We start from the raw sequence: 27,458 nt of genomic DNA, 5'->3' as shown, positions 1-27,458 counted from the left end.
ACCGGGGAATTATAGACCAGTTAGCCTAACGTTGGTGGTGGGGAAACTGCTGGAGTCAGTTATCAAAGATGTGATAACAGCACATTTGGAAAGTGGTGAAATCATCGGACAAAGTCAGCATGGATTTGTGAAAGGAAAATCATGTCTGACGAATCTCATAGAATTTTTTGAGGATGTAACTAGTAGAGTGGATAGGGGAGAACCAGTGGATGTGGTATATTTGGATTTTCTAAAGGTTTTTGACAAGGTCCCACACAGGAGATTAGTGTGCAAACTTAAAGCACACGGTATTGGGGGTAAGGTATTGATGTGGATAGAGAATTGGTTAGCAGACAGGAAGCAAAGAGTGGGAACAAACGGGACCTTTTCAGAATGGCAGGCAGTGACTAGTGGGGTACCGCAAGGCTCAGTGCTGGGACCCCAGTTGTTTACAATATATTAATGACTTGGATGAGGGAATTAAATGCAACATCTCCAAGTTTGCGGATGACACGAAGCTGGGCGGCAGTGTTAGCTGTGAGGAGGATGCTAAGAGAATGCACGGTGACTTGGATAGGTTGGGTGAGTGGGCAAATTCATGGCAGATGCAACTTAATGTGGATAAATGTGAAGTTATCCACTTTGGTGGCAAAAATAGGAAAACAGATTATTATCTGAATGGTGGCCGATTAGGAAAAGGGCAGGTGCAACGAGACCTGGGTGTCATTATACACCAGTCATTGAAAGTGGGCATGCAGGTACAGCAGGTGGTGAAAAAGGTGAATGGTATGCTGGCATTTATAGCAAGAGGATTCGAGTACAGGAGCAGGGAGGTACTACTGCAGTTGTACAAGGCCTTGGTGAGACCACACCTGGAGTATTGTGTGCAGTTTTGGTCCCCTAACCTGAGGAAAGACATCCTTGCCATGGAGGGAGTACAAAGAAGGTTCACCAGATTGATTCCTGGGATGGCAGGACTTTCATATGAAGAAAGACTGGATGACCTAGGCCTGTACTCGTTGGAATTTAGAAGATTGAGAGGGGATCTGATTGAAACGTATAAAATCCTAAAGGGATTGGACAGGCTAGATGCAGGAAGATTGTTCCCGATGTTGGGGAAGTCCAGAACGAGGGGTCACAGTTTGAGGATAAGGGGGAAGCCTTTTAGGACTGAGATTAGGAAAAATTTCTTCACACAGAGTAGTGAATCTGTGGAATTCTCTGCCACAGGAAACAGTTGAGGCCAGTTCATTGGCTATATTTAAGAGGGAGTTAGATATGGCCCTTGTGGCTACGGGGATCAGGGGGTATGGAGGGAAGGCTGGTGCAGGGTTCTGAGTTGGATGATCAGCCATGATCATAATAAATGGCGGTGCAGGCTCGAAGGGCTGAATGGCCTACTCCTGCACCTATTTTCTATGTTTCATCATTTGCACTGTTAATATTGCTCAGTATTGTTCTGGAGTGGTAACATTAGGGACAGCAGGTAGTAAATAAATGGGAATCAGTCTTCAGGAAAAACTTCCACAATTTAACCTCAATTTATATATCAAGGCCATTGAAACCAGTTATTGGGTGTGGGACATTCAGATTCTGTTCCATAGAATCTATGCAGGGGAAGACAATGTTCATGTTAATTGGTCGTTGAAACCTTCAGCATGAGATCAGGGAAGGCATGACATGGCCATCTCCTCTATTATCACATTGTTAAAGGTTTACCCCTCCCATTTAACGCACACTTCAGGATATTCTGCACAGTTGTACATTCAGGGAGCTATTCCACAGCTCTGTAACTAAAGAGGTACCGGTGTAATTTTGGTGTCTGGAGTTTGTGTTCAGAATCTCTCAGACCAGTTACGTGTGTTTGAATGTTCAAAGCAATTCTGCTAATTGGATGTGTACCCCCCCCCCCGCTGAATTCCACCAAAGTTACCTCTGTTCAAAATCTTAAAGTGTGAGATAATAGCCACTGAAATTGTAGTCAATTATTGGTTGTTCCCTTTGTGTTTAAAAATTGCATAAACACAAGTTGTGAACAAAAGAGAAATAGGCTCTCCAGTCGTCCTGAAGAAAACCCTCGGCCTGAAATGTCAACTGTTTACTCTTTTCCATAGATGCTGCCTGACCTGTTGAGTTCTTCTAGCATTTTGTGTGTGTTGCTTTGGATTTGCAGCGTCTGCAGACTCGCTCATGTAATAGATTCAACAAATCTGCTGCATTGACTAAAGACTCGTAATATCTCTCAGCTACAGCATCCATGTGTCACAAGGAACATGTCTGAGTTTTTCTCGCATTCTTCTAAAGTTGTATCTGTTGTCTTTCTCTGTAATACCTGACATGTTCTATATGGATTTTGTGAAGTGAGATTGTTGCTAACAGTGGAATTCTCTGGCAAAACCTGCCAGCTTGGAGATGCTTTGGGTGCAGCATTTAATGTATCGCTGGGGATTTTATAAACTTCTGAGGGCACGTAATGAAGGGGAGACAGTTTGTCGAGGGACAGGTGTCACAGAGAGGTCAGGGTGGTGATGACCAGCAAGACCCCTTCCTAAGAGTTTCAACGAAGGGTTACATTTTTACCAGTGAGTGGCTGCATTATTTACTGAACTGCCTTTGCAGAATAATAATGACGATCTGTACATTCTGTGGGACCACATCCCTCTGATGTAAAACATTTAAAAGAATCCCAAGAACTGGTTCCTTATTCTACAAGCTTGTCCCAAATCACCATGATTTTGTCTTATGATCCTCTTCACCTTCTGCCAAAGGGAACTGATTTGTCCATCTATATCTGTCGTATCTAAAGTATTAACTGCGGACATTCCTGCTGAATATCCTGCTCCTAACAACTTCATCAAGCCCATTTTTCATCCCCGGTTTTCTGTTCTAAACTCACCATACTTTATACTTTATTGTTGCCAAAAAAATTGATACTAGAATGTACAATCATCATAGTGATATTTGGTTCTGCGCTTCCCGCTCCCTGGATTACAAATCAATAGAAATATTAAAAATTTAAATTATAAATCATAAATAGAAAAATTAGAAAAATGGAAAGTAAGGAAGTACAAAAAAACCGAGAGGCAGGTCCGGATATTTGGAGGATACGGCCCAGATCCGGGTCAGGATCCGTTCAGCAGTCTTATCACAGTTGGAAAGAAGCTGTTCCCAAATCTGGCTGTACGAGCCTTCAAGCTCCTGAGCCTTCACCCGGAGGGACGAGGGACAAAAAGTGTGTTGGTTGGGTGGGTCGTGTCCTTGATTATCCTGGCGGCACTGCTCCGACAGTGTGTGGTGTAAAGTGAGTCCAAGGACGGAAGATCGGTTTGTGTGATGTGCTGCGCCGTGTTCACGATCTTCTGCAGCTTCTTCCGGTCTTAGACAGGGCAACTTCCATACCAGGTTGTGATGTACCCTAGAAGAATGCTTTCTACGGTGCATCTATAAAAATTAGTGAGGGTTTTAGGGGACAGGCCTAATTTCTTTAGTTTTCTCAGGAAGTAGAGGCACTGGTGGACCTTCTTGGCAGTAGACTCTGGTTGGACCAAGTCAGGTCATTTGTGATATTGACCTGTTCCACTTGCCCACCACCGATGTAAATTGGGTTGTGCGGTCCGCTACTCCTTCTGAATTCAACAACCAATTCCTTCATCTTGCTGATGTTGAGGGATAGGTTATTGTTTTCGCACCATGCCACCAGGTTCTTAATTTCCCCTCTGTACTCAAACTCGTCATTACCCGAGATACGGCCAATAATTGTGTCGTCAGCAAACTTATATATTGAGTTTGATGGAAACTTGGCTACACAATCATGGGTGTACAGAGAGTACAGCAGGGGTCTGAGTACACAGCCTTGTGGGGTACCGGTGCTCAGAGTGATTGTAGAGGAGAGCTTGTCCCCTACTTTTTACAGCCTGGGTCCTGTCTGTGAAGAAGTTCAAGATCCAGCTGCAGATCTGAGTGCTAAGGTCCAGGTTCCGGAGCTTAGGAATCAGTTTATTTGGAATGATGGTATTAAAGACAGAGCTGTAGTCAATGGAAAGGAGCCTTACGTATGCATCTTCATTCTCCAGGTGTTCTAAGGAGGAACGTAGGGCCAGAGAGATGGCATCTGCCGTTGACCTGTTGCTCTGGTAGGCGAATTGCAAAGCGTCGAGGTTGACCGGTAGGCTGTGGTTGATGTGTGCCATAGCCTATTGCTCAAAGCGCTTCATTGCAATTGATGTCAGAGCCACAGGTCGATAGTCATTCAGGCATGCCACCTTGCTCTTCTTCGGCACTGGGATTATTGTTGCCTTCTTAAAACACGAGGGGATCTTAGACTGAAGCAAGCAGCAGTTGAAGATGTCAGCAAACACTCCAGCTAGCTCACTTGCACAGGCCCGGAGAACCCGTCCTGGGATGCCATCTGGGCCTCTCACCTTCCTTGGATTTATCTTCAGGAAGGCCGTTCTAACGTCCTCTTCGGTGACGACGAATCTCAATGCCACCAGGTCCGGTTCATCCGGAGGGAGCGGGACGCTCCTCTTCTGTTCGAATCTTGCGTAGAATATGTTAAGTTCATCAGGAAGAGAAGCACTGCAGTTATTGATATTCCCAGCCTTTTCTTTGTGCCCAGTGATCTCATTTAGACCCTGCCAAAGTCTACTGGCATCCCTTTGGTTAGCCTGGGCTTCCAACTTGGCTCGATATTGCCTCTTGGTGCCCTTAATAGCTTTCTGGAATTCACGCCTGGATTCCGTGTAGCGACTGGTATCCCCGGACCTAAAAGCCGCAGCTCTAGCCTTCAAAAGGGACTTGACCTCATAATTCATCCAAGGTTTCCGGTTAGGAAATACCCGGATCATCTTGTGAGGCACACAGTCCTCCGTGCATTTCCAAATAAAGTCAGTAAAAAGGTGACTAGTACTTTCCCTGCAAAACTAGGGAGTCACAAAACAGTCAGGTTAAAAACTATCTCCACGTGTCTGTAGCCTGGTACTAGTGTAACCTTTTTGGACAGTATCTTCTAATAATCACCCTATTCCACCCTCCCCTCCTCCCATAAGTGTCCCTCTGGTCGTCACTGTACTGTGGAGCTCTTGTAACAGGGACCCCACAGTGATCAGTTCCTGAATGAAACAGCCTGGTCGCTTTACCATACAGGATTCATTGCCACACTTAAGTGTGAATGGTTGGTTGTTCCCTTGACTCTGCAAGACAAATATTATTATGGAATCCCCCTCTCAAGTACACCCACTCCGCATGGGATCTCCTCCAAGCACTATGCGGTGTTCACGGTACCGCATACTATTACACTGCCCATGTAAAACCACATACCATTGGTAACTCCACAGCTGGTTACTCTTCTTTATTCCCTTGATTCTGCATTTGCTTGTGATGAAGAAAGAGCTCAAAGGGGTAATGATGTAGTTTCCATTAGAACACATGTTTCTCCAGTCAAGATTGCCATAAATGTTCCTGTTCATCTGGGTTATAGTCTTGGCTTTGCTGGTAAAATCTTAACTCTGGCCATGTCTCCTGTTTTTGGCAGAATTTCCTTCACTTGGCCACTCTCGTACTCTCTACACTGATGTCCCATTTTAGATAATGCAGATGAATGGCCAAAGCCTGTACAGCTGGGTTAATCTTTCTTTTCTTTTTCAGTCTTTTTATTAGTTTCATAATAATAAACATAGCATAATATTGATACAAAGTTATTGGGAATACATTGTTGTAATTGACATAGTTAAATATAAGCTCAGTTAACACTTGAATGTTAAATCTCCCAATCATACAGGATACAGATGAACAATATAAAACAAAGAAAAATATCTAAAAAAAACATGAAAAAGGAAAAAAAAATATATCCCCCTCCCAAAAAAAACCTAAACAGTGTTAATCAACTAAACTTAAAAAAAAAATGACACGGGCTGTTATGTAACATCATAAAAAAATTGAACCGTTAGTGTCGACGACTCCGTTCCTCTCAACAAATATTACAAAGAAATAGAATAAGTTTGGAAAAGGTCAAATTACATCATATGAAAATGTTGAATAAATGGCCTCCAGGTCTTTTTGAATTTAATAGAGGGATCATAAACAACACTTCTAATTTTTTCCAAATTTAAACACAGCATAGTTTGAGAGAACCAGTGAAATGTGGCGGGAGGATTAATCTCTTTCCAGTTCAGCAAAATGGATCTTCTAGCCATTAATGTATGAAATGCAATCATCCGACAAGCTGAAGAGGTTAAATGACTTGATTCTATCATTGGTAACCCAAAAATGGCAGTAATTGGGTGAGGTTGTAAATCAATATTCAAAACAGATGAGATAATATCAAAAATATCTTTCCAATATTTTTTCAACAAAGGACAAGACCAGAACATATGAGTTAAAGAAGCTATCTTGGAGTGACATCTATCACATATAGGATTTATATAAGAATAATAACGAGCTAATTTATCTTTAGACATATGAGCCCTGTGTACTACTTTAAACTGTATCAACGCATGTTCAGCACATATAGAGGATGAATTAACTAACTGAAGAATTTTTTCCCATTTTTCAATCGGTACAAGAATCTTAAATTCTCTTTCCCAATCAGTCTTAATTTTATTAGATACGTCTGGACATATTTTCATAATTGTATTATAAATAATTGCTATAACAACTTCCTGAAAAGGATTGAAATCTAAAATTTTTTCCAAAATATCCATTGAATATAAATTTGGAAAGGTAGGAAAAACAGTATTTAAAAAAAATTTCTAACCTGTAAATATCTAAAAAAGTGAGATCTAGGCAGATTATTAGATAATTGTTCAAAGGACATAAAACAATTATCCAAAAATAAATCACAAAATTGTACTATACCTTTAATTTTCCAAGCCAGATATGCTTGATTCATAGTAGAGGGTTGAAAAAAGAAATTAGATATAATAGGACTTGCTAAAATAAATTGATTCAACCCAAAAAATTTTCAAAATTGAAATCATATATGTAAAGTATGTTTAACTATTGGATTATCCATTTGATTATACAATTTAGAAAGAGTGAAGGGAAGTCCCTTAAATAGAACCCAGTGAAAACTCTCGTAAAGAATTATATTCAACATTTACCCAATGTGGACTTGAAGTTACGTCCAAGCCCAATAACCAAAATTTTAAATATCGAATTCATCTTTTAATGTTAGGAGGTTAATGAGTATTGTTTATACTCCTTCACTTAGCGGTCTGGAATGTATTATTTCATTAGATGCTGAGAAAGCTTTTGACAGAGTTGAATGGCCATATTTATTTAGTGTGTTCGAGAAATTTAATTTTAGTGCGATATTTATATCTTGGATTAAATTGATAAATCATACCCCTGTAGCTTCAGTTTGCACTCATAATCAAAGATCTCCCTTTTTTCGTTTATCTTGGGGTACTAGGCAGGGATGCCCTCTTAGTCCATTATTATTTGATATTACCCTTGACACTTTAGCAATTGCCATCCGAGACTCACCTAACATTTTTGGTATTACCCGTGGAAATGAAACACATAAGTTATCATTATATGCAGATGATTTGTTATTATATATCTCTAATCCTGGGGAATCGATTCCTGTTATTTTATCTTTGCTGGCTCAGTTTAGTAACTTTCCTGGTTATAAATTGAACCTTAATAAGAGTGAACTATTTCCCCTAAATATGCAGGTTCCTATTTATGGATGTTTACCATTTAAATTGGTTACTGACTCTTTTACATATTTAGGGGGTAAAATCATGAAAAAGCATAAAGATTTATTCAAAGCTAATTTTGTACCTTTAATTGATCAGATTAAACTTTACTAAATGGTCACCAATGTCTCTGTCACTGATCGGTCAGATCAATGCTATCAAGATGATTATTTTGCTAAAATTTTTATATGTATTTCAAATGGTGCCAATTTTCATTCCAAAATCCTTTTTTGATCATGTTGATTCCAAAATTTCCTCATATATATGGCAGAATAAAAATTCTAGGTTAGGTAAAGGACATTTACAGAAATCTAAAAAGGAAGGGGTTTAGTTTTGTCGAATTTTAGATTTTACTATTGGGCAATTAACAAACTGGGTTAAGCTGGTCCTTACAAGTGCCACTCTCTGGTCCAATAATCACTTTCTCCAGTCGTTGCATAGCCCATCCTGTCATTCATTAAAAACGAGTGGATCCTGCCCCACGAATAGGGATTAATTGTAGTTTCATCAGCTCTGCTGGTAAGGCCCTGGACCACCTTTCCCAGTCTCCCTGAGGGCCTTCATTAGGCTCCCTTTTAGGTGCGATTCATTCTCTCAACCATGTCAGAACAGTGAGGTTGATTTCCAATGTGAAACTTCTGTTTCACCCCTCACAACATGTAATCTCTTTTGACCACTTTTCCTGTAAGGTGTGTCCCCTGATCCAAGTCAAGGCTGACTGGTACTCCCCACCCAGCTATTACCGGCTCAACCAGCAGCTGGGCTATCATCTTGTCTGATGAATCCCAACACAGGAATGTTTCTTTTCCCCTGGGGATGTGATCCGTGATCACTAAACAATACCATTTATCCTCTAGTCCTGTGCATTTCAACTGAAGTTGCACCCATTTTAACAGCTTTTCCTGAGTCACATTGAGCACGTCTTTATACACTGGCAGAATATATCAATATCCCTCCTATTCCCCAGCCACCACTGACAGTACATCCTTATCCTCATCTTATCCCACCCTGTGTAGGCTAAACTACGGTAGGTTTTTAACAGTGATCAACTCTGGGGCTAGAAATGTTCACCTTCTCACCACATCCATCTTCCTTTTGCAAGGTTCCCATCTGTAACCAAACCTGCTTTTCTTCCGACAACGCACTCTCATGTATCGCCTTTCAGTGTTCCTTCGTTTCCTTCCTGACCCTCGCTACCTCTCCTGGGACTGGACCCGATCTCTCCACAATTGCCCAATCTGCCATGTAATCATGTATTACTCCAACAGCATACCTACTGTCTGTGAAAATGTTCATCCTCTGTCCCTTTTGTAATTTAAGAGCCTCTGTTAGTGCTTTTAGTTCTGCCAATTGTGCTGACCTGTGGCCCGGGAGTTTTCCTTTTGCCATTAGTTTCCCATCCTTATTCACAGCAGCCCATTCCCCTCATGGAGTGCCCTCATGCTACTTCCTTTACCCATCTCTAAACAAGGTCAATGTATCATTACCCTCCAAGGGCATTTCTCCTGCCAGTGACTCCTCAGGCCCTCACATTAGGTCCATGCACTCCTGTCGGGATCCATCCGTCCCATCAAAGTGGCAGGCTTATTGCCTGTACGTGTTTGTCAGCAGGTAACAATACTGCCTCACGTTTCTAGCTCTGTGTGTTTCATTAACTTCAGGCCACGGGGCCAGGACACCGAACATAATCACACAAACTAACAACAAAAAAAGAGCAACTCGAAAGCGGAAACAGATCATAAAATGAACTGCAGAGTCCAATCCACAAACTGTGTCGATTAAACCTTGTCCCAGAATCGGGACTCCAGCATCCCCTGACAGCACTGAGCGAGAGGGAGAGAGAGAGAGAGAGATATTGTCAAACACAGACACCTTCCCCGAGTAGCAGTGAGCGAGAGGCTGGTAGATATCATCGAATATCCACCTCCCTGCTATTCCCACCTCAATAATTTCAATCTTCCTCGAAGATTTAATTGGTGAGGAATGGAGTCAACCATAGGCTTGAACCCCATCTCTAGGCTTCTTGGCTTGAGCAGGTGAAATGGATGTCAGTGGTTGATCACCTAAAGGAAACCATAGCTGCACACTTCGCTCGTAACCTCACAGAATCCCTGAAGAACCTGCACTGTGCTCTTCCACTTCAGTAGCTTTCTGAAAGGTTGCAGAGCCTCTGCAAGCTTGTTTAGAAATGGGTAAAGGTAAGACCATGAAGGCACTCCATGAAGGGAATGGGCTGTTGTGAATAAGGATGGAAAATTGTGACTGTGATGTCTAATGAATGCATTCATTGTGTACGAGTGGGAGAGTTTTAGAATTCTTTCTTTATGTCCCTTGGGTATTACTTTCTCGCTCTATCTAATCTTGTGCTCAAATACACTACTGCAGCCTGTCCAGACTGTACCTTGAAATGATTTACCTTCAGTCTGTACTTTTAATAACCTGCAAATACTGACTATAATCTTCGTGTCCTCAATCTGCTTTGGGACAAGTTCAGTTAATTGATGAAGCAAGCATCCTCCCCCCACCCCCAAGGACCATTGAATAAGTCAAGATTTGTTATTGATATTTAGGCCCCAGTGTCTACCAACATAATGTACTGCCTGACCTTAACAGGGCATTGACAAACTTTCTGGCGTCCCCACCTTTCCTGTCAAGGACCGATACTAGTCATGTTGTCAGGAATTGTTTTAACTCCTTTGCGGAGATCTGAAAGACACAGACGGCTACGCTACCACTCAGAGCAGAGTGCTGATTTTCAGCTTGCTGGGTTCACAGTCCTTCTCCAAATTCCCCTCCAGCTTTTGATCAACAATTGTCCTGGCTGTGCACAACAATCACTGCACAAAACTTGGCCTTTTCCCCTGTTCTTATAATCCGCGGATATATGCTTCCTGCTTCCACACCTGAATCATTCCACATCGACTTGCCTCTCTTGTCCCACACCTGCCGCACCAGCTGCACATTCTCCTGTTCTTTCCCCCTTTGTGTTTCTCTCTCATTGCCCTTTTAAGGATTTGGTTAAATGTGTGGCCAATGGGCCTCATTTTATTATCCGGGTCAGAAGTGGACCCATGCATCTTTCAGAAGTTGTAAGAGGACATCATTGTGCTGTTTAGGCCACTATTTTATTCATTGGCCTGATATTTTTGCTCAGCACGATCCTTAACTTTCTCCTTTGGCTCTTGCTTAATTAAAGTAATCTTGGTCCAATATGCCTGTCCTTTACGTATTGATCCTCACTGTCTCAGTAAAGTTTGTCCTTTGTGGATCTGCTTCTCTCTTTAAGCTAATTTTTATTTTGGATATAGTTGTACAATGTGGACAAGACCTGCCTGTGTATTTTAACCTTTTAAAGGATGTGTCTATTATTAGGAGTCAGATGATGAGGCTCCCTTAATACTTCAACCTTTCGCTAAACAAGCACGTTATCATCATTACATTTGAAAATGTCACTAAATTAATTTAGCAACCTTTGTTTCTCCGTTGCTGTGAAAGTTTCTTCCACCCTGGACTCTGTGGCATTTTTCTCTACGGTCTTTTGGAAGACCCAGAGGTGTGTTAGTTGTGAGGCGCCTACTGCCAGCTCATTGGCATCCCAGGGCGGGTACTCAGAAAGTGCGCGGCACAACTGGCAGGTGTGTTTACAGACATTTTTAATCTCTCCCTCTCCCAGTGTAGAAGCCCTCCTGCTTCAAAACATCCACCATTGTCCCTGTACCTAAAAAGACCAAGGTAACATGCCTGAACAACTGGCATCTTGTTGCACTCATCTCGATAATAAGCAAATGCTTTGAGAGGCTGGTCAAGGGCTACATCTGCAGCTTGCTACCACCCACACTGGACCCCTACAATTCGTCTACTGACACAACCGATCGACAGATGACGCAATAGCCACAGCTCTACACACCGTCTTACACACCTGAAGAAGAAGGATGCTTATGTGAGAATGCTGTTCTTGGACTGCAGTTCAGCACCATAATTCCCTCCAGACTTGACAACAAGCTCAGAGACCTTGGCATTCACCTGCCTTGAGCAGCTGGATCCTGGACTTCCTGTCAGATCGCTGGCAGGTGGCAAGAGTGGGCTCCCTCACCTCTGCCCCTCTGACCCTCAATACAGGTGCCCCTCAATGCTGTGTCCTAAGCCCCCTCCCTTACTCTCTGCGTACCCATGACTGTGTCATCACCCACAGCTCCAATCTGCTAATTAAATTTGCTGACGATACTGCATTGATTGGCCTAATCTCAGATAATAACAAGGGAACCTACAGAGAAGAAGTCATCACCCTGACACAGTGGTGTCAAGAAAACAACCTCTCCTTCAATGTCACAAAAACAAAGGAGCTGGTTGTGGTCTACAGGAGGAATGGAGACAGGCTAACCCCTATTGACATCAATGGATGTGGGGTTGAGAGGGTGAACAGCTTTAAATTCCTTGGCATAAACATTACTGAGGATCTCACGTGGTCTGTACATACCAGCTGTGTGGTGGTAAAAGCACAACAGCACCTCTTTCACCTTAGACCATTGAAGAAGTTTGGTATGAGACCCCAAATCCACAGGACTTTCTACAGGGGCACAATTGAGAGCATCCTGACTGGCTGCATCACTGCCTGGTATGGGAACTGTACTTTCCTCAATCACAGCGCTCTGTTGAGAGTAATGCAGACAGCCCAGCGCATCTGTAGTTGTGAACTTCCCACTATTTAGACAGGTGCATAAAAAGGGCCCGAAAGATCATTGGGGACCTGAGTCACCTCAACCACCGACTGTTCCAGCTGCTACCATCTGGGAAACGGTACCGCAGCATAAAAGCCAGGACCAACAGGCTCCGGGACAGCTTCTTCCACAAGATTAACAGACTGATTAATTCACATTGATACAATTGTATTTCTATGTTATATTGACTGTCCTGTTGTACATACTATTTATTAGAAAATTACTATAAGTTACACATTGCACATTTAGACGGAGATGTAACATAAAGATTTTTACTCATGTATGCGAAGGATGTAAATAATAAAATCAACTCAGTTCAATTCAGTTATAGGATGGAGGTGATAAATCTTTATTACAAATCCCATACTCCTCATCTACATGAGCGAAACCATCCCATTCTCCATCTGTGATGAGAGCCCTGGGTGGGGATGGTTAGGACCCAACTGCTGGAGTATCCAAGACTAGAATCGAGGAAAAATACAAGACTGAAATGAAGACAGGGTTCTAAACTGGATGGTGAACAAGAATCCAAAACTGAGCTGACAATTGAGCACAGAACCTCAGTTCAAGTGCTCTTTAAATATTCAGTCCAGGTGCCAAAACAATTGGTATGGCGGCCTGAGTCCTTAAATGGGCTGCACCAGCTATCCATATTCTGCAGAGTTAGAGCGTCTAAACCCCCGAAGCTGGCATGGTTGGGTTCGTGTTGTTATGAGAATCCCTCCTCTACAGCCAACTCTTGATGGCCCTTGCTGCTTGGAGAGACATCAATTGTAGTCTTGGATGAGAGCCGGATCCAAGATTTCCCTTTCAGGAACCCAGCACCGTCTCTCGGTTCTGAATCTCTCCCAGTCCACAAGGAATTGCTGAACACCCAGAAAGTCTGGAGAATCCAAAATTCTTCTCACAGTGAAGACCTGCTCCCCATCGACACACCTGGGTGGTGGTGGGACTGATGGTGTTGGTGCTAAAGGGCTGGTGTTCACAGGTTTAAATTTGGAAATGAAGAAAGTGGGATTGATCTTGATAGTCTTGGGGACTTGCAAAGTGTAAGCCACCAGGTTTACTTTGTTGAGAACCTTGAAGAGTCCAATGAACTTCAGCACCAATTTTCTAGATTCTACCTGGAGAGGCAAATCCTAAGTCGACAGCCAGACCTGTAGGTCAGGCTGGTAAACTGGCCCTTGTTTTCTCTTGGAGTTAGCTTTTATTTCAGCCTCCCGGGTGGAAGCTAACTAAATTTCCCTTGCCCTAATCCATTTCTCCTTGCAGGAAATCCAACCTCGGCTTCCTGCTCAGGGAAGAGTAGGAGAGAATAACTAAATTGGTATTTGAAAGGGGTTATCCTGTGTGCCAAATGCTGTAAAGTGTTGTGGGCGACCTCATCTGGTATTTCAGAGGCCAGGGAGCTTAGAGTTTGTTCCAAATCTTGGTTCACCTGCTCCATCTGGTCATTGGACTATGGGTGAAACCCGGAGGAAAGTCTCATTATTACCCCAATCAGTTTACAAGTCACTCTCCAAAAAGGTGACATGAATTGTGGATTGCGATCTGACACAATGTCCATCGGAAAATTGTGGATCTGGAAGACCTAGTGCAGGACACTTTTGGCCATCTCCACACCTGCAACTCTAATGTTTGAACCTTCTCCCCATTTAGATAATAGCCTGCACTATTGTTTCTCTTACCAAAATACATTATCATACAATTTCCAACACTGTACTCCATCTGCCTCTCTTTTGCCCATTCTTCCAATTTGTCTAAATCCTTCTGCAATTGCCTTGCTTCCTCATGTCTCAGAAAGGATTTGTTGTCATTGGAGAGAGTCCAGAGGAGGTTTGCAAGGATGATTCTGGGACTGAAGGGTTTAATATATGAGGAGCATTTGGCAGCTTTGGGCCTGTTCTCACCGGAATTTAGAAGAATGCGTGGGGGGTGGGGGGGAGGGATCTTATTGAAACCTACCAAATACTGAAAGCACTAGATAAGATGGATGTGGAGAGAATGTGGTCTATTACAATAAGGATTTTGGAGAACAAAAACAAGTAAGTCTCACTGATATTTTACAGTGTTTCTCTGAAACCCCATTTGAAGTCCATTAAGTACACAGATGTTACAAAAATAATAAATTAATATCTTAAAGCTTTGCATCATCAGCACTTTCCAGCAATAAGGTTGTACAGGAAATTCTGTTTTCTCCAAAAAGATCTTCAATAACACATCTCATCTGAGAAAATGAAACAATGGACCTTCTCAAGGAAGAAAGTAAGTTTCATAATAATATGCTCTGCAAATCTCCCAGCAATTTGACATCCGCATCAGTTTTATTAACTTGTTCAACAACTCTCCAATCAACAATTCACCAACTTTTCTTTAACTCTTTCAGCACACTACTACTCTAAACCATTCATATTTTAGTTCTGATAAACTTGGTGATTTCAGTGGGACATCCCTTGTTGATGGGAAAGATAATTCTCTGTTTTATTATTTTTCCTCCCCTGCATCTATCTTTGATCATTCACCCTCTTCCAGCCCTCCCCATCACTCCCATACCTCACTCACTTTCTCTGCCCTCCACCCCATTTTCTCTCCTGTGTGAAACTTGTTCTACATAGTTCCAGCACATATTTATCTGTACTTTCCCATGTCTCCCTGTGCAAATGCTGTGTAACTTGCAATATTTTCAGTGCTTTAATTTCAGATATACTATATTTGCACATTTTTTCTTCTAAATAGGGGTTAGCTTTGTGTTAGTTGAAGCAGAGTCTCCAAGAAATTGCTAATATCTTTTTATCCCTGTGATGAATGCATCAGTCTTTAGTGCTGACAAACAACTGGTGATGCCCACAGGTCAAACATGGGACAGGTTCCCTTCTTCAAACCTGCATCAGCATGCCTACAATCCAGAACCTATCCTTGACTCTGCCTAAAAATGAAACCATCTCCAATTTTCCCTTCCTCCTCAAAGTCTGCAATATGGATTGGCCAATAAATCAGATCCCCAAGCAAGACATGTCCAGTCCAGCTGAATACCAAATAATCCCTCTCGTTGATCAGTAAATTGATAGAAGGAGCTGTCCACGGAGAGTCCAGTGTCACTTCCCTTCTTATAATCTGCTCACTCACACTTAGTGTCAGTTTTATGAAGATCACTCAGCTCAAACATATACCAGTGTTGGTCCAAACGCAGATCAAACAGCTGGACTCCAGAGGTGAGTCGTAGTGACACTCCGTCAAAACAAGGCAGCAATTGATAATGCAGCATTGAGGAGACCTAGCGATTCTGAGACAAGGGTCGTCAAGGAGGTTCAATGATTGGATTCATTTCTCACTCAAAGTCAGGTGTCTGTGGTAAAATGTCCTGGCTCAGGACATCTCTGCAGGAGTTGCTTAGGTCAGTGTCTCCGACACAACCATCATCAGCTGGTTTATCAACAAATTCCAACGGCTCTCTGCCAGGCAACAGGGGCACTAACTAGAGGGTAGAGGTCTTAGATAATTGGCAAGTGGACCAGAGGTGAGAGGAGGAATCATTTTTGATCAGGAATTTGTTGTGATCTGAAATCCACTGATAGAAAGTGATTGGGGAAGAAGAGGAAATCACGGAAAGAAAGATCCATTTGGCCCATCAGTCCCACTCCTCTGGAGATCCATGGATTCCTTTCCACATCATGTTAGTTCTGGGATCTCCATGAACTGTCTCTGGAAAGGTGTCAAGTATCAAGCAGTCCACTATCTCCACAGCCTTTCCTGCTCCTTCTGAGCAGACTTCATTCCAGCTCCTTATTGGTCAGAGACCATGATTCTGACTTGAACCTGATCCTTACAAATGGATTTCAAACTTTCCAGGGACAGTGACAGAGGAGGATTCCCCATAATGGAAGACGGAGGGGAAACAGACCACAGCAAGTATATGAGTGAGTGAGGTGATCCGTGTAAATACTCTGTTGTTTTTGTAGGATTCAAATGAATATTACATCTTAATTGTTCATGTTGATAATATTTAGATAATATTCATTGTGCTCTAATATCACAAACACTTCATGGGATGATAAATGTTTTCTGCAGCTTCCATTTCTTAGTGTTCTGTTATAGAGTAATATTCTACAGTCACACTTGGAGCTCTCAATTCAGTTCTCTGGTTTCCTCTTCATCCTGATCAAATCTGTCAATCAGTGACTGATTGGCAAAAAATTTCCTGTAGGTGGGTCCAGCCAATTGGGTTTGATTTCAATGGTTCTCAAAGCCCGCAAGATCTCAGATCTACACATATATATAGGGGTGCATCAGGACTGGAAATCTAGTCGACACAGAGAGCTGAGAGAGAGAGAGAGAGAGAGGTGGGAATGGCAGCAGGATATCCCCACTTTCACTGGGAAACTTGACACTAATGATGAATTATTTTCTTGTGTTTCAGGTTTGAGGGAAGAAACATGAGGCTGGTGTCGGTTTTGGTGGTGACTGCACTGCTTGTCAGTGATGTGACAGGTAAGGTCCATTGATTCCAGGAGCTTTATAAACATATTGCTGTGAAGAATGAATGCACAGGCACTGTGCTGGGACTGTGGGACATGGGAATTTGTGGGTATTGGGGCTGGGTAGGAAGTGGTAGGAAATTTCTCCTGTCTGGGGTACTTGCATGGGGACCATGGCGAATTGGCTGCTACGAGTCAGAACTGGCTTGTGCATAAAAGACAGAGGGTCATGGTTGAAGAAAGTTATTCAAGCTGTAGGCCTGTAATTTGTGGAGTTCTGCAGGGATCTGTGCTGAGACCTCTGCTGTTTGTGATGTACATAAATGGCCTGGATGAAAATGTAGATGGTTCGGTTAATAAGTTTGTGAATAATACCAAGATTAGTGGAGTTGGGGATAGTGCAGAAGGCTAGAAAAGAATACAATGTAATATAGATCCTCTGTAGATATGGGCCAAGAAATGGCAGATGGATTTTAACCCAGATACACATGAGGTGTTGCACTTGATAGGGCAAAGGCAAGGAGGCAGTTCAAAAATCAAGAGGTTATGTTGTAACTTTCTAAAACTCTGCTGTCGCCACGTCGGGAGTATTGCGTACAGTTATGGTCACCTCACAGTAGGAAGGATGTTGAGGCTTTAGAGAGGGTGCAGAAGAGGTTTATCAGGGTGTCTCCTGGTTTAGAGGGCACGTGCTATCATGAGAGGTTGGACAAACTTGGGTTGTTTTCTTTGGGGTGGTGGAAGCTGATAGGAGATCTGATAGAGTTTCATAAGATTATGAAATGCATAGATTGAGTGAACAGGGAGTACCCGTTACCCAACATCTCCCCTCAGCTTCCATCACTCCTAAGAAAACAACCCAAGTTTGCCAGCCTCCCATGACATGCATTGAAGGTGAGAGGGGATAAGTTTGAGCGGGATGTGAGGAGTAAGTTTTTTTACTCAGAGAGTGGTGGGTGCCTGGAATACGCAGCCTGGTATGGCGGCAGAGACAAATTACTCAGAGGCTTTTAAGAGAATCTTGGATAGGCACATGAATGTGAGGAAGATGGTGGGATATGGACATTGTGTGGGTAGGAGGAATCAGTTTTTGGGTGGTTTTGATTTACTTTTTAGCTGATTTGGCACAACATTTGTGGCCAAGGAGCCTGTTCATGTGCTGTACTATCCTATATCCATCTCTGAGCCATTAAGATGGAAGGTGAGGCAGAGACTACGTGACTATGTGTGAGGAATACAGGAGATGCAGGATAGAAGGTTCTGCAGGCACTGGTCCAATGCTCTGGATGTTGTTAACTTGATACCAACGAGGGTGAGGAATAATAAAATACCTTGTCCTATGTGATTGTTCTCAAAATTTTGGTTTCCTTAACTTACCTTTGATGAACTATGTTTTACTTGTAAAAGTTGCTCTCAAAAATGTTCTTTATTTCAATAGGGGCAGCAGAGCAGTTAGCATGCCACTATTATGACTCAGGGCATCAGAGATTGAGTTCAACCCTGGTGTCCTTTGTCGGGAGTTTGTACATCCTCCCCATGGAATGTGTGGGTTTCCTCCGGGTGCTCCGGTTTCCTCCCACAGTCCAAAGATGTATTGGCTAGTAGGTTAATAGGTCATTGTAAATTGTCCCGTGACTGGGTTGGTGTTATATTGGGGCTTGTTGAGCATTGCTAAGCAGTGTGGCTTGAAGGGTCAGAAGGGTTTATTCAGCACCGTCTCTCCAAATAAAATAAATTCTTCCACAAATAGGCAGATGGAGAATATCATGGGAAACAGTGAGATTATGAACTTTGCTCAGTGAAAAAGGTACATGGTAGGAAAACAGGAAATGCTGTTGTGAAGAATGATCTCAGTGTGGGGGGGGAGGGGTTCCTGAAGTGCGGAGTGTTTCATACAGAGAGAGTGAACAATAAGGAAGTCAAGAGATGAGTGGCTATAATTGCAGGAAAGTTGGAGTAGGTTGGCTGATACTTTAATTGGTCTGAGTGAGACCCATTTGGAGTGTGCATTTTTGTCTCGGTACCTGAGGAAGCACACACTCACCATGGAGACAGTGCACCATTGACCCACTCTCACAGAGTCAGAGAAAATTTATGGCTGAGAGAGAGACCCCTTGGCTCATTATGTTGGTGTCGGCAGAAAGTCAGATAACCCATCTCACACCACCGTGTCCATAGCACAGCTGGTCACAGTTCCTCAATATACACCTCAATGTCGAAGTTCTGTTTAATGTGATGAAGAGTTCAGCCTCTACCATCCAATCAAGAAGGCAGTTCCCCACATCCATCACTTTCTCAGATAAATAAAATCACTGTTGTATAAAGTTGTTTCTGAAGTATCTAACAACATTTACTCTTCTATTGAAGCAGCCATGATGTCCTTTCTCAAGCATTTTGTTAAAATCTTTATTTTCTACAACTAACTTTCGATCCTGACACTTTAATTAAAGACCCATAATGTTAATTGTTCATCAGATACAATTAAGTGTTAACAAACTGTCCTATCCTTGAATAACCTGCAAACTCTAAATACTATTTATTTCCATCCATCAGAACCATTTCCCTACCACCAATGTCTTACTGTGACCTGTAGCTGCCAGGTTTAGTCCCTGTCCCTGTTGTAAACAAGGACAAGGGTGTCCTGACAGAAAACCCTCAGCTCACTGACACCATGCTGTGGGCAAAGACCATCGGACAACTTCTACAGTTCCCTCAAATTTCTGGTGGTGTGTCTATCTGGGAATGGTGTTTCAATTGTTTCACTTGGCTTAACTCTTAATTCCATTTTAAATGAAAGGGACGGACAATTCCACGGAAGTGGAGGAGACTCTGTGGGCCTTTGGAGAAATAACCAGAGGACCTTGTGAGATCGGCTGGTACGAATATCGCCCTACAAAATCCTGTTACCGCTGTTTCAATTCCACGAAAACATGGAAAGAAGCTGAGGTAAGTCCCAGAAACCAGTGACTGATCTTGGAGATCTGGTTACTATTGGTCTCAGCTCGTTCATTTCTATAAACTCAGAGCAAACCTCTAGATGAAGTGTCTACGGTGAGTCCCCGTGTTCCAGGGTGTGTTTCACTGAACCTGTAGGCTCCAGTTTCTATCAGTTGGATCAATGGGTGAAATATTGCAGATTTTAGACTCACAGGTCATATCACATGGAAATGGACACTTCACCCCAACTTATCTACACTGACATTACTGCCCAATGAGCCAGTCACATCTGTTCACCTTTGACCAACAGCCCTCTAACCCATGTACCTACCTAGATGGCTTTTGAATGTTGCTAATATTCCTCCCTCAAGCTCATTCCAATCCAAGTACACAACACTCTTTGTGCGAAGAAGCTGCCCCAGACATATCCCCTTTAACTCTATTTCTTCTGGTCTTAAAATGATGCCCCCTTGTTTTTACCACCTCCTCCCGGAGAGAAAGACCATGTGATTTCACTTTCTAGTTTAATAACTTCTTTCCTATAACATGGCAACCAAAACTGTACACAATACTTCAAGAGCGGCCTCACCAATGTGTTGTTCAACTGCAGCATAACTTCTCTCTTTCAATATTTTATTAGTTTCTACATAAAAAAATACAGAGTACGAGAAAGTATATATAAAGGTTAAAAAAAACAACTACCAATTACATTATATCTATTCATAATAACAATCTCATTACCCAGTATTCATGTAGGTTAGTCAAAGTTATATTGAAATATATTTATTAAGGAGGAAAAAAGGTAAAATACCTTCTCATATAATAAAAATTAATAATAGCCAACATCTAAATTTAATCAATGAATTGAGGGTTTTGAAAGTTTTGAAAATAATTCAGAAAAGGTCCAGCATAACTTCTCAATGCCTTAGGTGATGAAGTCTGCTGCGACAAACACTTTCTTCACCATCCCATCTACTTGCGATGTAACTTTCACCAAGTTGTGCCTTGCAGATTCTTAACATTCCCTATTTTAGCACTACCTGTAAATGAACTAATCATCCCATGCACATTCACATGAAGATCATTGATATAAAGTAGAAAGTAATAAAGGGGAAACTCCACATCCAGGAGTTAACACAGAGCTGGTTTTGACACCAAAGAAGTCTGAAGAAGATGAACTCTGTATCTCAGGAACAAAGTTGCAAAATTTCTAACATGGGGTCAGACAATTTGCTAAGGGCCCCATGGAAAGATGACAAATGCTGATTCTCATCAACCCATAAATTATATGTTTTCTTTAAAGATTTTCTGCAACATAGAGAAACATTATGGACAGCTGGCTTCTGTGACTTCATGTGACCACAACGAGTTCATTTCCAAGTTGGTACGTAGGGCGACCATAGGTTCACGACCAGCTTGGATTGGCCTGAAGGACGTATGCAAGGTAAATGAGCAATGACATTACATTACCACCACAGTTAGAATCTTCTCTGATGTCCCGCAGAGTAACATGAGTGCGGCAGTGAAATGGTTGTTTCTGGGTGTATCCTAATGATCCAGGGACACGAGTTTGAATCCCACCCCAGCAGCCATGGAATTTTGGATTCAAGTAAACGAAATGCAGTAAATCTGGAGGAAAATAGTTACCATCAGTAACGGTGACAATGAAACCACCAGACTGTTGTAAAAACTCATCCGGTTCACTATTGTTCTTCATGGTGAGGAATTTGCCATCCTTCCCCAGTCTGGCCTCACTGCGACTCCAGAGATCCATCAATGTGTTGACTCTCCCCTGCCCTCTGAAATGGTCAGAGGATGATCAGGGAAGGACAACAAATGTTGCTCTGACCAGTGTCACTTAGTCCTTTCTCAATTGCTTTACCATCTTTCTCTGAGAGATCAGATTTTGTGTTTATGTTCACACACAAAATGCTGGAGGAATTCAACCGGCCAGGCACCATCTTATTTTGTGTTAATGTTCAATGCCTATCTTTCCCCTCATTGTCCGAGTTGTCATTATTCCACTTCCCTGACCTTCACTCTCAGATCCGGTTTTGTTCCAAGGATTCTGTAACTTCTGTAAGATTTCCTCCACCCTGACAGTCCATCATTTGAAATCCCATTCACTGCCTGGTTTGACCCAGCTGCTCGTATTCTGGTGTCATTCCGGATCATGTCCAGCTCCTCCCTGTACCATTAAATAACAGGCTACCCAGTGTTTCTACAGAAATATTCACTGATTTATACCCCACAGAATGGGAATTTCTTGTGGGGTGATGAATCTTCAGTCAGATACCTGAACTGGGCTGCAGGAAGACCTGTGGATCCTAAACATGGTCAACACTGTACATTCATTCACAAGAGTAAGTATATTTTACTTCCTTTGATTTTTGACATGGCACTCAACAGGACATTGTCAGAATATGCTGGTCTTTACTCAGAGTGACTGAATAAACCCCATGAGTCCAGTGCCTGGCAGAACTGGACTCATTACCAAGCAGTTAGAGGAGGATAAATGGGATGTAATGCAGGGCTCAGGGAACAGACAGTGTAGGAAGATGACAAAAAAACAGGCAATGCTGGAAATCTGAGATAAAAGTAGCATTTTCACAAAGCACTCAGCAGGTGAGGCAGTGCCTATGGAGAGAGCACCAGAGTTAATATTTCACATTGAATACCCTTGGTCGGGATCAGCTGAGTGTAACCTTGCAGATGGAGGACCACATAAGGGTTGTAACATCAGGTTCTGAGGAACCCACAGTGTGACACTGCAGCTAGAGAAGATCATAGAAGTGAAACAAAAGTTCTGACTGAATAGAGAATGAAAGCAGAAACATATTGTTTATCTTCTGCACAACTCCATGTGGTATTCCGAACTATCCAGTCCACTGCAGAATTAATCCCCAAGTGATCTGTCACAGAAGGTCCATCTCTCAAGATTCTGGACTCTGCTCCCATTTGAATGTCCATGACACTGCGAGGGTTCAGTTTATCTCTGGTGGGATGGTAATGATGTCCGGTTCACACAGTGAGTTCCAGCCCAGGGTGAGCCAGCTACATCAGCCTGGAACAGCTCAAACACCCATTGAATGTTGTGAGGTGTCGGATTTCGGCAACACACACTCTGACTGCACATGGACCACAACAGGAAGTGACTCCCTTTATTTACACAACAAACTCATGGATCAAGATCAGGAAAAATTCACAGCCCACAGACACTGACTCAAAATCATGAAACATTTAGATTCAACAGAAAATGCTGGAAACACTCAGCAGGTGAGGCAGCGTCTGTGGAGAGTGAAATAGAGATAATGTTTCTGTTAATGACCTTCCTGTTTTTCTCTCTACACCTGCTGCCTGACCTACCGAGTATTTCTTGCATTTCCTTCAGATTTCCAAAATTTATAATAATTTGCTAATCTACAACTTGGTAAATGTTGGATTCATTTTCTCTGTTTCTAGGTCCCAGTGATTGGGTTGATTATAATTGCAATGCTCGTCTGTTCTATGTCTGTGCCTACAAATATCACTGAATTTGGAAGATTCCTAATTCATCCACTCATCCACTCATCATTTCCAGATGTGGATTCGGTGCCATGATTTCTTTGTAGCCGCTCTCAGTGTCTGTGGTGACTGTGCTCACAGTTTCTCAGTCAATAATAAAGAGAATTGCATCCTGAACTGTGCGTTTGTTGGTGTGTGAGTCCAGTTTTCAGATGCCTTCCTGTCCCACTGTTTCTCCCTCCCCATCTCTGCACTCAGGAGAAGGTGGTACAGACTTTGCAAAATTAACTTTCTCTTTGGCCACACCTGGTGTGTCAGGTCCTGTTCACCACACATAGAAGGGACACAAAGGCTGTTGAGAGGACACAGAGGGATTTAGTGGGTTGATTACACAGTTCACAACACTGAATGGGCTGATGAAAGATAAACTGGGCCCAGAAATTCCTTTGCACAATTGCAACCAAATATTGCCTGTCTGTTTGAAAATTGGCTGAACTTGCAGAGAATTTTGGGTGTTAATATCATTTGGAGTATTCCACTCCTGACCTTTCAATGGGATTTTCCTTTACCAGAAAATTCATTTCCTGTTTAAATCTCCCTAAGTGACATCGTCACATCACAGCTGGAAAACCTCATCTGCTGTGAGATGTTCAACTCATTGGCTGAAGGACAACAATTTTCTGTACTGACTGAATCAGCAGCATTTGCTGAAATTGTTCTATTTAATTGGAAAATGGAATGTTGTCTCCCTCCTTCTCTTGCAAAGTTGCTAAAATTTCTGAATGTTTTTTGATTGCATGCCCAACTATTTCAGGAGCAGTTACCTTGACCGATTCCTCTTGCTCTAGTCTGGGGGTTCCTGTTGCACCAAAACTCAAAGTTACATTGAATCCTCCCTGTAGTTTCAATGGCCTCCTTGTGATGGGGGAAGCATTGACAGAGCTATCAACAGAACTCCCCTCACTGAAGCCCGTAACCCTGAACTAAACAACAGTGTCTGGTTCAACAATCTATCAGGGTTATGCCACATGGTACATGCAATTCACAAAGACACCTTTACACTCCTAAACAGTAATATGTGCATTACTCAGGAGCACACTGGAATTATACAATGCAGATCAACACCTCAGACCTGACATAGAGCTCATTGGCTACTGTATCCCTGTGATCATTATTGTTTTGGGAGTCTGGTATCAGATATGCAGATCATAAGGGTCAACTGTTATTGGCAGCTGTCTGTAATTCAAGTCTCCATGTCCAAGACAACAAAAAGAAAATAAAGAACTAAGATAAATGGGTCGATCTCTGATTGAAAATCAGTCATTACAAGATGCTTCAGGAGTCAATGATGAACCTCAAGAATTTATCATCGACATTATTGACTTGGATGAAGGAATGGAGTTACAGAGAGTCAAGTCAAGTTAGGTCACTTTTTATTGTCATTTCGACCATAACTGCTGGTACAGTACACAGTAAAAATGAGACAACGTTTTTCAGGACCTTGGTGCTACATGAACAATACAAAAACTACATTGAACTACGTAAAACAACACAAAACTACACTAGACTACAGACCTACCCAGGACTGCATAAAGTGCACAAATCAGTACTGGCATTACGATAAATAATAAACAAGACAATAGGCACAGTAGAGGGCAGTAGGTTGGTGTCAGTCCAGGCTCTGGGTATTGAGGAGTCTGATGGTTTGGGGGAAGAAACTGTTACATAGTTTGGTCGTGAGACCCCGAATGCTTCGGTGCCTTTTGCCAGATGGCAGGAAGGAGAAGAGTTTGTATGAGGGGTGCGTGGGTTCCTGCATAATGCTGTTTGCTTTACGGATGCAGCGTGTGGTGTAAATGTCTCTAATGGTGGGAAGAGAGACCCCGATGATCTTCTCAGCTGACCTCACTGTCCGCTACTGTCACAATGGGGGCGCTGGCATCCAGGCAGAGAGTCAGGCGAGGCATCCGGGCAGAAAGTCAGGTGAGGAGGGAGAAGACAGGGAGGGGAACAGGACAGTCCAGCCGGGAATCCGTGGTTTGCAGAGATATTTATGTCTCAGCCCCAAAACGAGAATCATGTGCCTACAACAGAAACTGGGGTAAACCAGAAACCCTGGAATAAGGAACCATGGACCGGACCGTGAACCAGAATACCAACTTCATGGGCCAGACCATGACAGCTACGGGGTCTTGCGATCTGCGATGGTGCAGTTTCCGAACGAAGCAATGATGCAGCTGCTCAGGATGCTCTCAAAACGACCTCTGTAGAATATGGTGAGGATGATGGGTGGGAGATGGACTTTTCTCAGCCTTTGCAGAAAGTAGAGACGCTGCTGGGCATTCTTTGCTATGGAGGTGGTGTTGAAGGACCAGGTGAGATTCTCCGCCAGGTGAACACCAAGAAATTTGGTGCTCTTAACGCTCTCTATGGAGGAGACATCAATGTTCAGCAGAGAGTAGTCGTTCCATGTCCTCCTGAAGTCAATAACCATCTCTTTTGTTTTGTTCACATTCAGAGACAGGTTGTTGGCTCTGCACCAGTCCGTTACCCGCTGCACCTCCTCTCTGTATGTGACTCATCATTCTTGCTGATGAAACCCACCACAATCATATCCACGGTGAACTTGATGATGTGGTTCGAGCTGTGTGTTATAGCACAGTCGTGGGTCAGCAGAGTGAACAGCAATTGACTGAGTACACAGCCCTGGGGGGGCCCCATGTTCAGTGTGATGGTGTTGCAGGTGTTGCTTCCAATCTGGACTGACTGAGGTCTCCCAGTCAGGAAGTCTAGGATCCAGTTGCAGAGGGAGATGTTCAGGCCCAGTAGGCTTAGTTTTCCAATCAGTTTCTGAGGAATGATTGTGTTGAATGCTGAACTGAAGTCTATGAACAGCATTTGAACGTACGTGTCTTTTTGGTCCAGGCGGGTTAGGGCCAGGTGGAGGGTGATGGCAATGGCGTCGTCAGTTGAACGGTTGGGACGGTATGTAAACTGCAGGGGGTCCAGTGAGGGGGGCAGCAGGGTCTTGATGTGCCTCATGACGAGCCTCTCGAAACACTTCATGATGACGGATATGAGTATAACAGGACGGTAGTCATTGAGGCAGGACACTGAAGACTTCTTCGGCACGGTGATGATGGTCGTGGCCTTGAAGCACGTAGGAACGACGGCACTGCTCAGGGAGATGTTGAAGATGTCAATGAGAATCTCTGCTAGCTAGTCTGCACATCCTCTAAGCACTCTATCAGGAATATTGTCTGGTCCAGCAGCCACAGAATGCTATAGCAATACAGCTTGGATACAGGCCCTTCAGCCCAACAAACTCATGCTGACCAATTGCTCACTGTCTGATCCCAATTACCTGTGTTTGGCTCATAACCCTTAAAGTCCCAAGCCCTCCATGTAGTATACAGAATAAGGTAGATGAATGTGCTGCACAGTTTCAGATTGGCAGCATGATGTTGTAAGCATCACAGAATCATGGTTGAAAGATTATAGCTGGGAGCTTAAAGTCCAAGTATACACATTGTATCAAACGGATAGGCAGGAAGGTAGTCGAGACAGTGTTGCTAGTTGGTAAAAACTGAAATCAAATCATTAGAAAGAGTGACATAGGGTCAGAAGGTGTTAAATCAGTGGATAGAGCTAAGGAACACAACAAAGTTGTACACAGACCCCCAAACAGTAGTAAGAATGTGGTCTACAAATTACAATGGGAGATAGAAAAGGCATACCTGAATCAGAATCAGGTTTATTATCACCGGCATGTGACGTGAGATTTGTTGTCTTAGCAGCAGCAGTTCAATGCAATACATAATCTAGCAGAGAGAGAGAAAAAAAAATAATAAATAAAATAAAACAATAATAAATAAACAAGTAAATCAATTATGTATATTGAATAGATTATTTAAAAATCTGCAAAAACAGAAATACAGTGCTGTATATTTAAAAAAGTGAGGTAGTGTCCAAAGCTTCAAAGTCCATTTAGGAATCAGATGGCAGAGGGGAAGAAGCTGTTCCTGAATCACTGAGTGTGTGCCTTCAGGCTTGTGTACCTCTTGCCTGATGGTAACAGTGAGAAAAGGGCATGCCCTGGGTGCTGGAGGTCTTTAACAATGGACGTTGCCTTTCTGAGACATCGC

General features: G+C 42.7%; 1 protein-coding gene across 1 annotated transcript; it reads left to right on the top strand.

Annotated features, from left to right (window-relative positions):
* Window positions 1-16,830: 16,830 nt before the first annotated feature.
* On the top strand, window positions 16,831-23,342 carry LOC140186901 (snaclec coagulation factor IX/factor X-binding protein subunit B3-like). Its single transcript, XM_072241659.1, has 5 exons — window positions 16,831-16,885; window positions 19,670-19,818; window positions 21,113-21,253; window positions 22,064-22,172; window positions 23,272-23,342. Exons 1-5 carry the CDS (start codon window positions 16,831-16,833, stop codon window positions 23,340-23,342), a joined length of 525 nt encoding a protein of 174 aa, XP_072097760.1.
* Window positions 23,343-27,458: the final 4,116 nt, after the last annotated feature.

Source organism: Mobula birostris, chromosome 23, assembly GCF_030028105.1.
Source record: "Mobula birostris isolate sMobBir1 chromosome 23, sMobBir1.hap1, whole genome shotgun sequence".
NCBI lineage: Eukaryota > Metazoa > Chordata > Chondrichthyes > Myliobatiformes > Myliobatidae > Mobula > Mobula birostris.
Note: the sequence above shows the minus strand (reverse complement) of the source record. Positions and strands in the feature narration are given on the sequence as shown.

Coding starts and splice junctions, on each gene's coding strand:
- LOC140186901 (XM_072241659.1), top strand. CDS start 16,831: ATGAGGCTGGTGTCGGTTTTGGTGGTGACTGCACTGCTTGTCAGTGAT. Junction 16,886..19,669: donor GCTTGTCAGTGATGTGACAG/GTAAGGTCCATT, acceptor TTTAAATGAAAG/GGACGGACAATTCCACGGAA. Junction 21,254..22,063: donor GCCTGAAGGACGTATGCAAG/GTAAATGAGCAA, acceptor TATACCCCACAG/AATGGGAATTTCTTGTGGGG.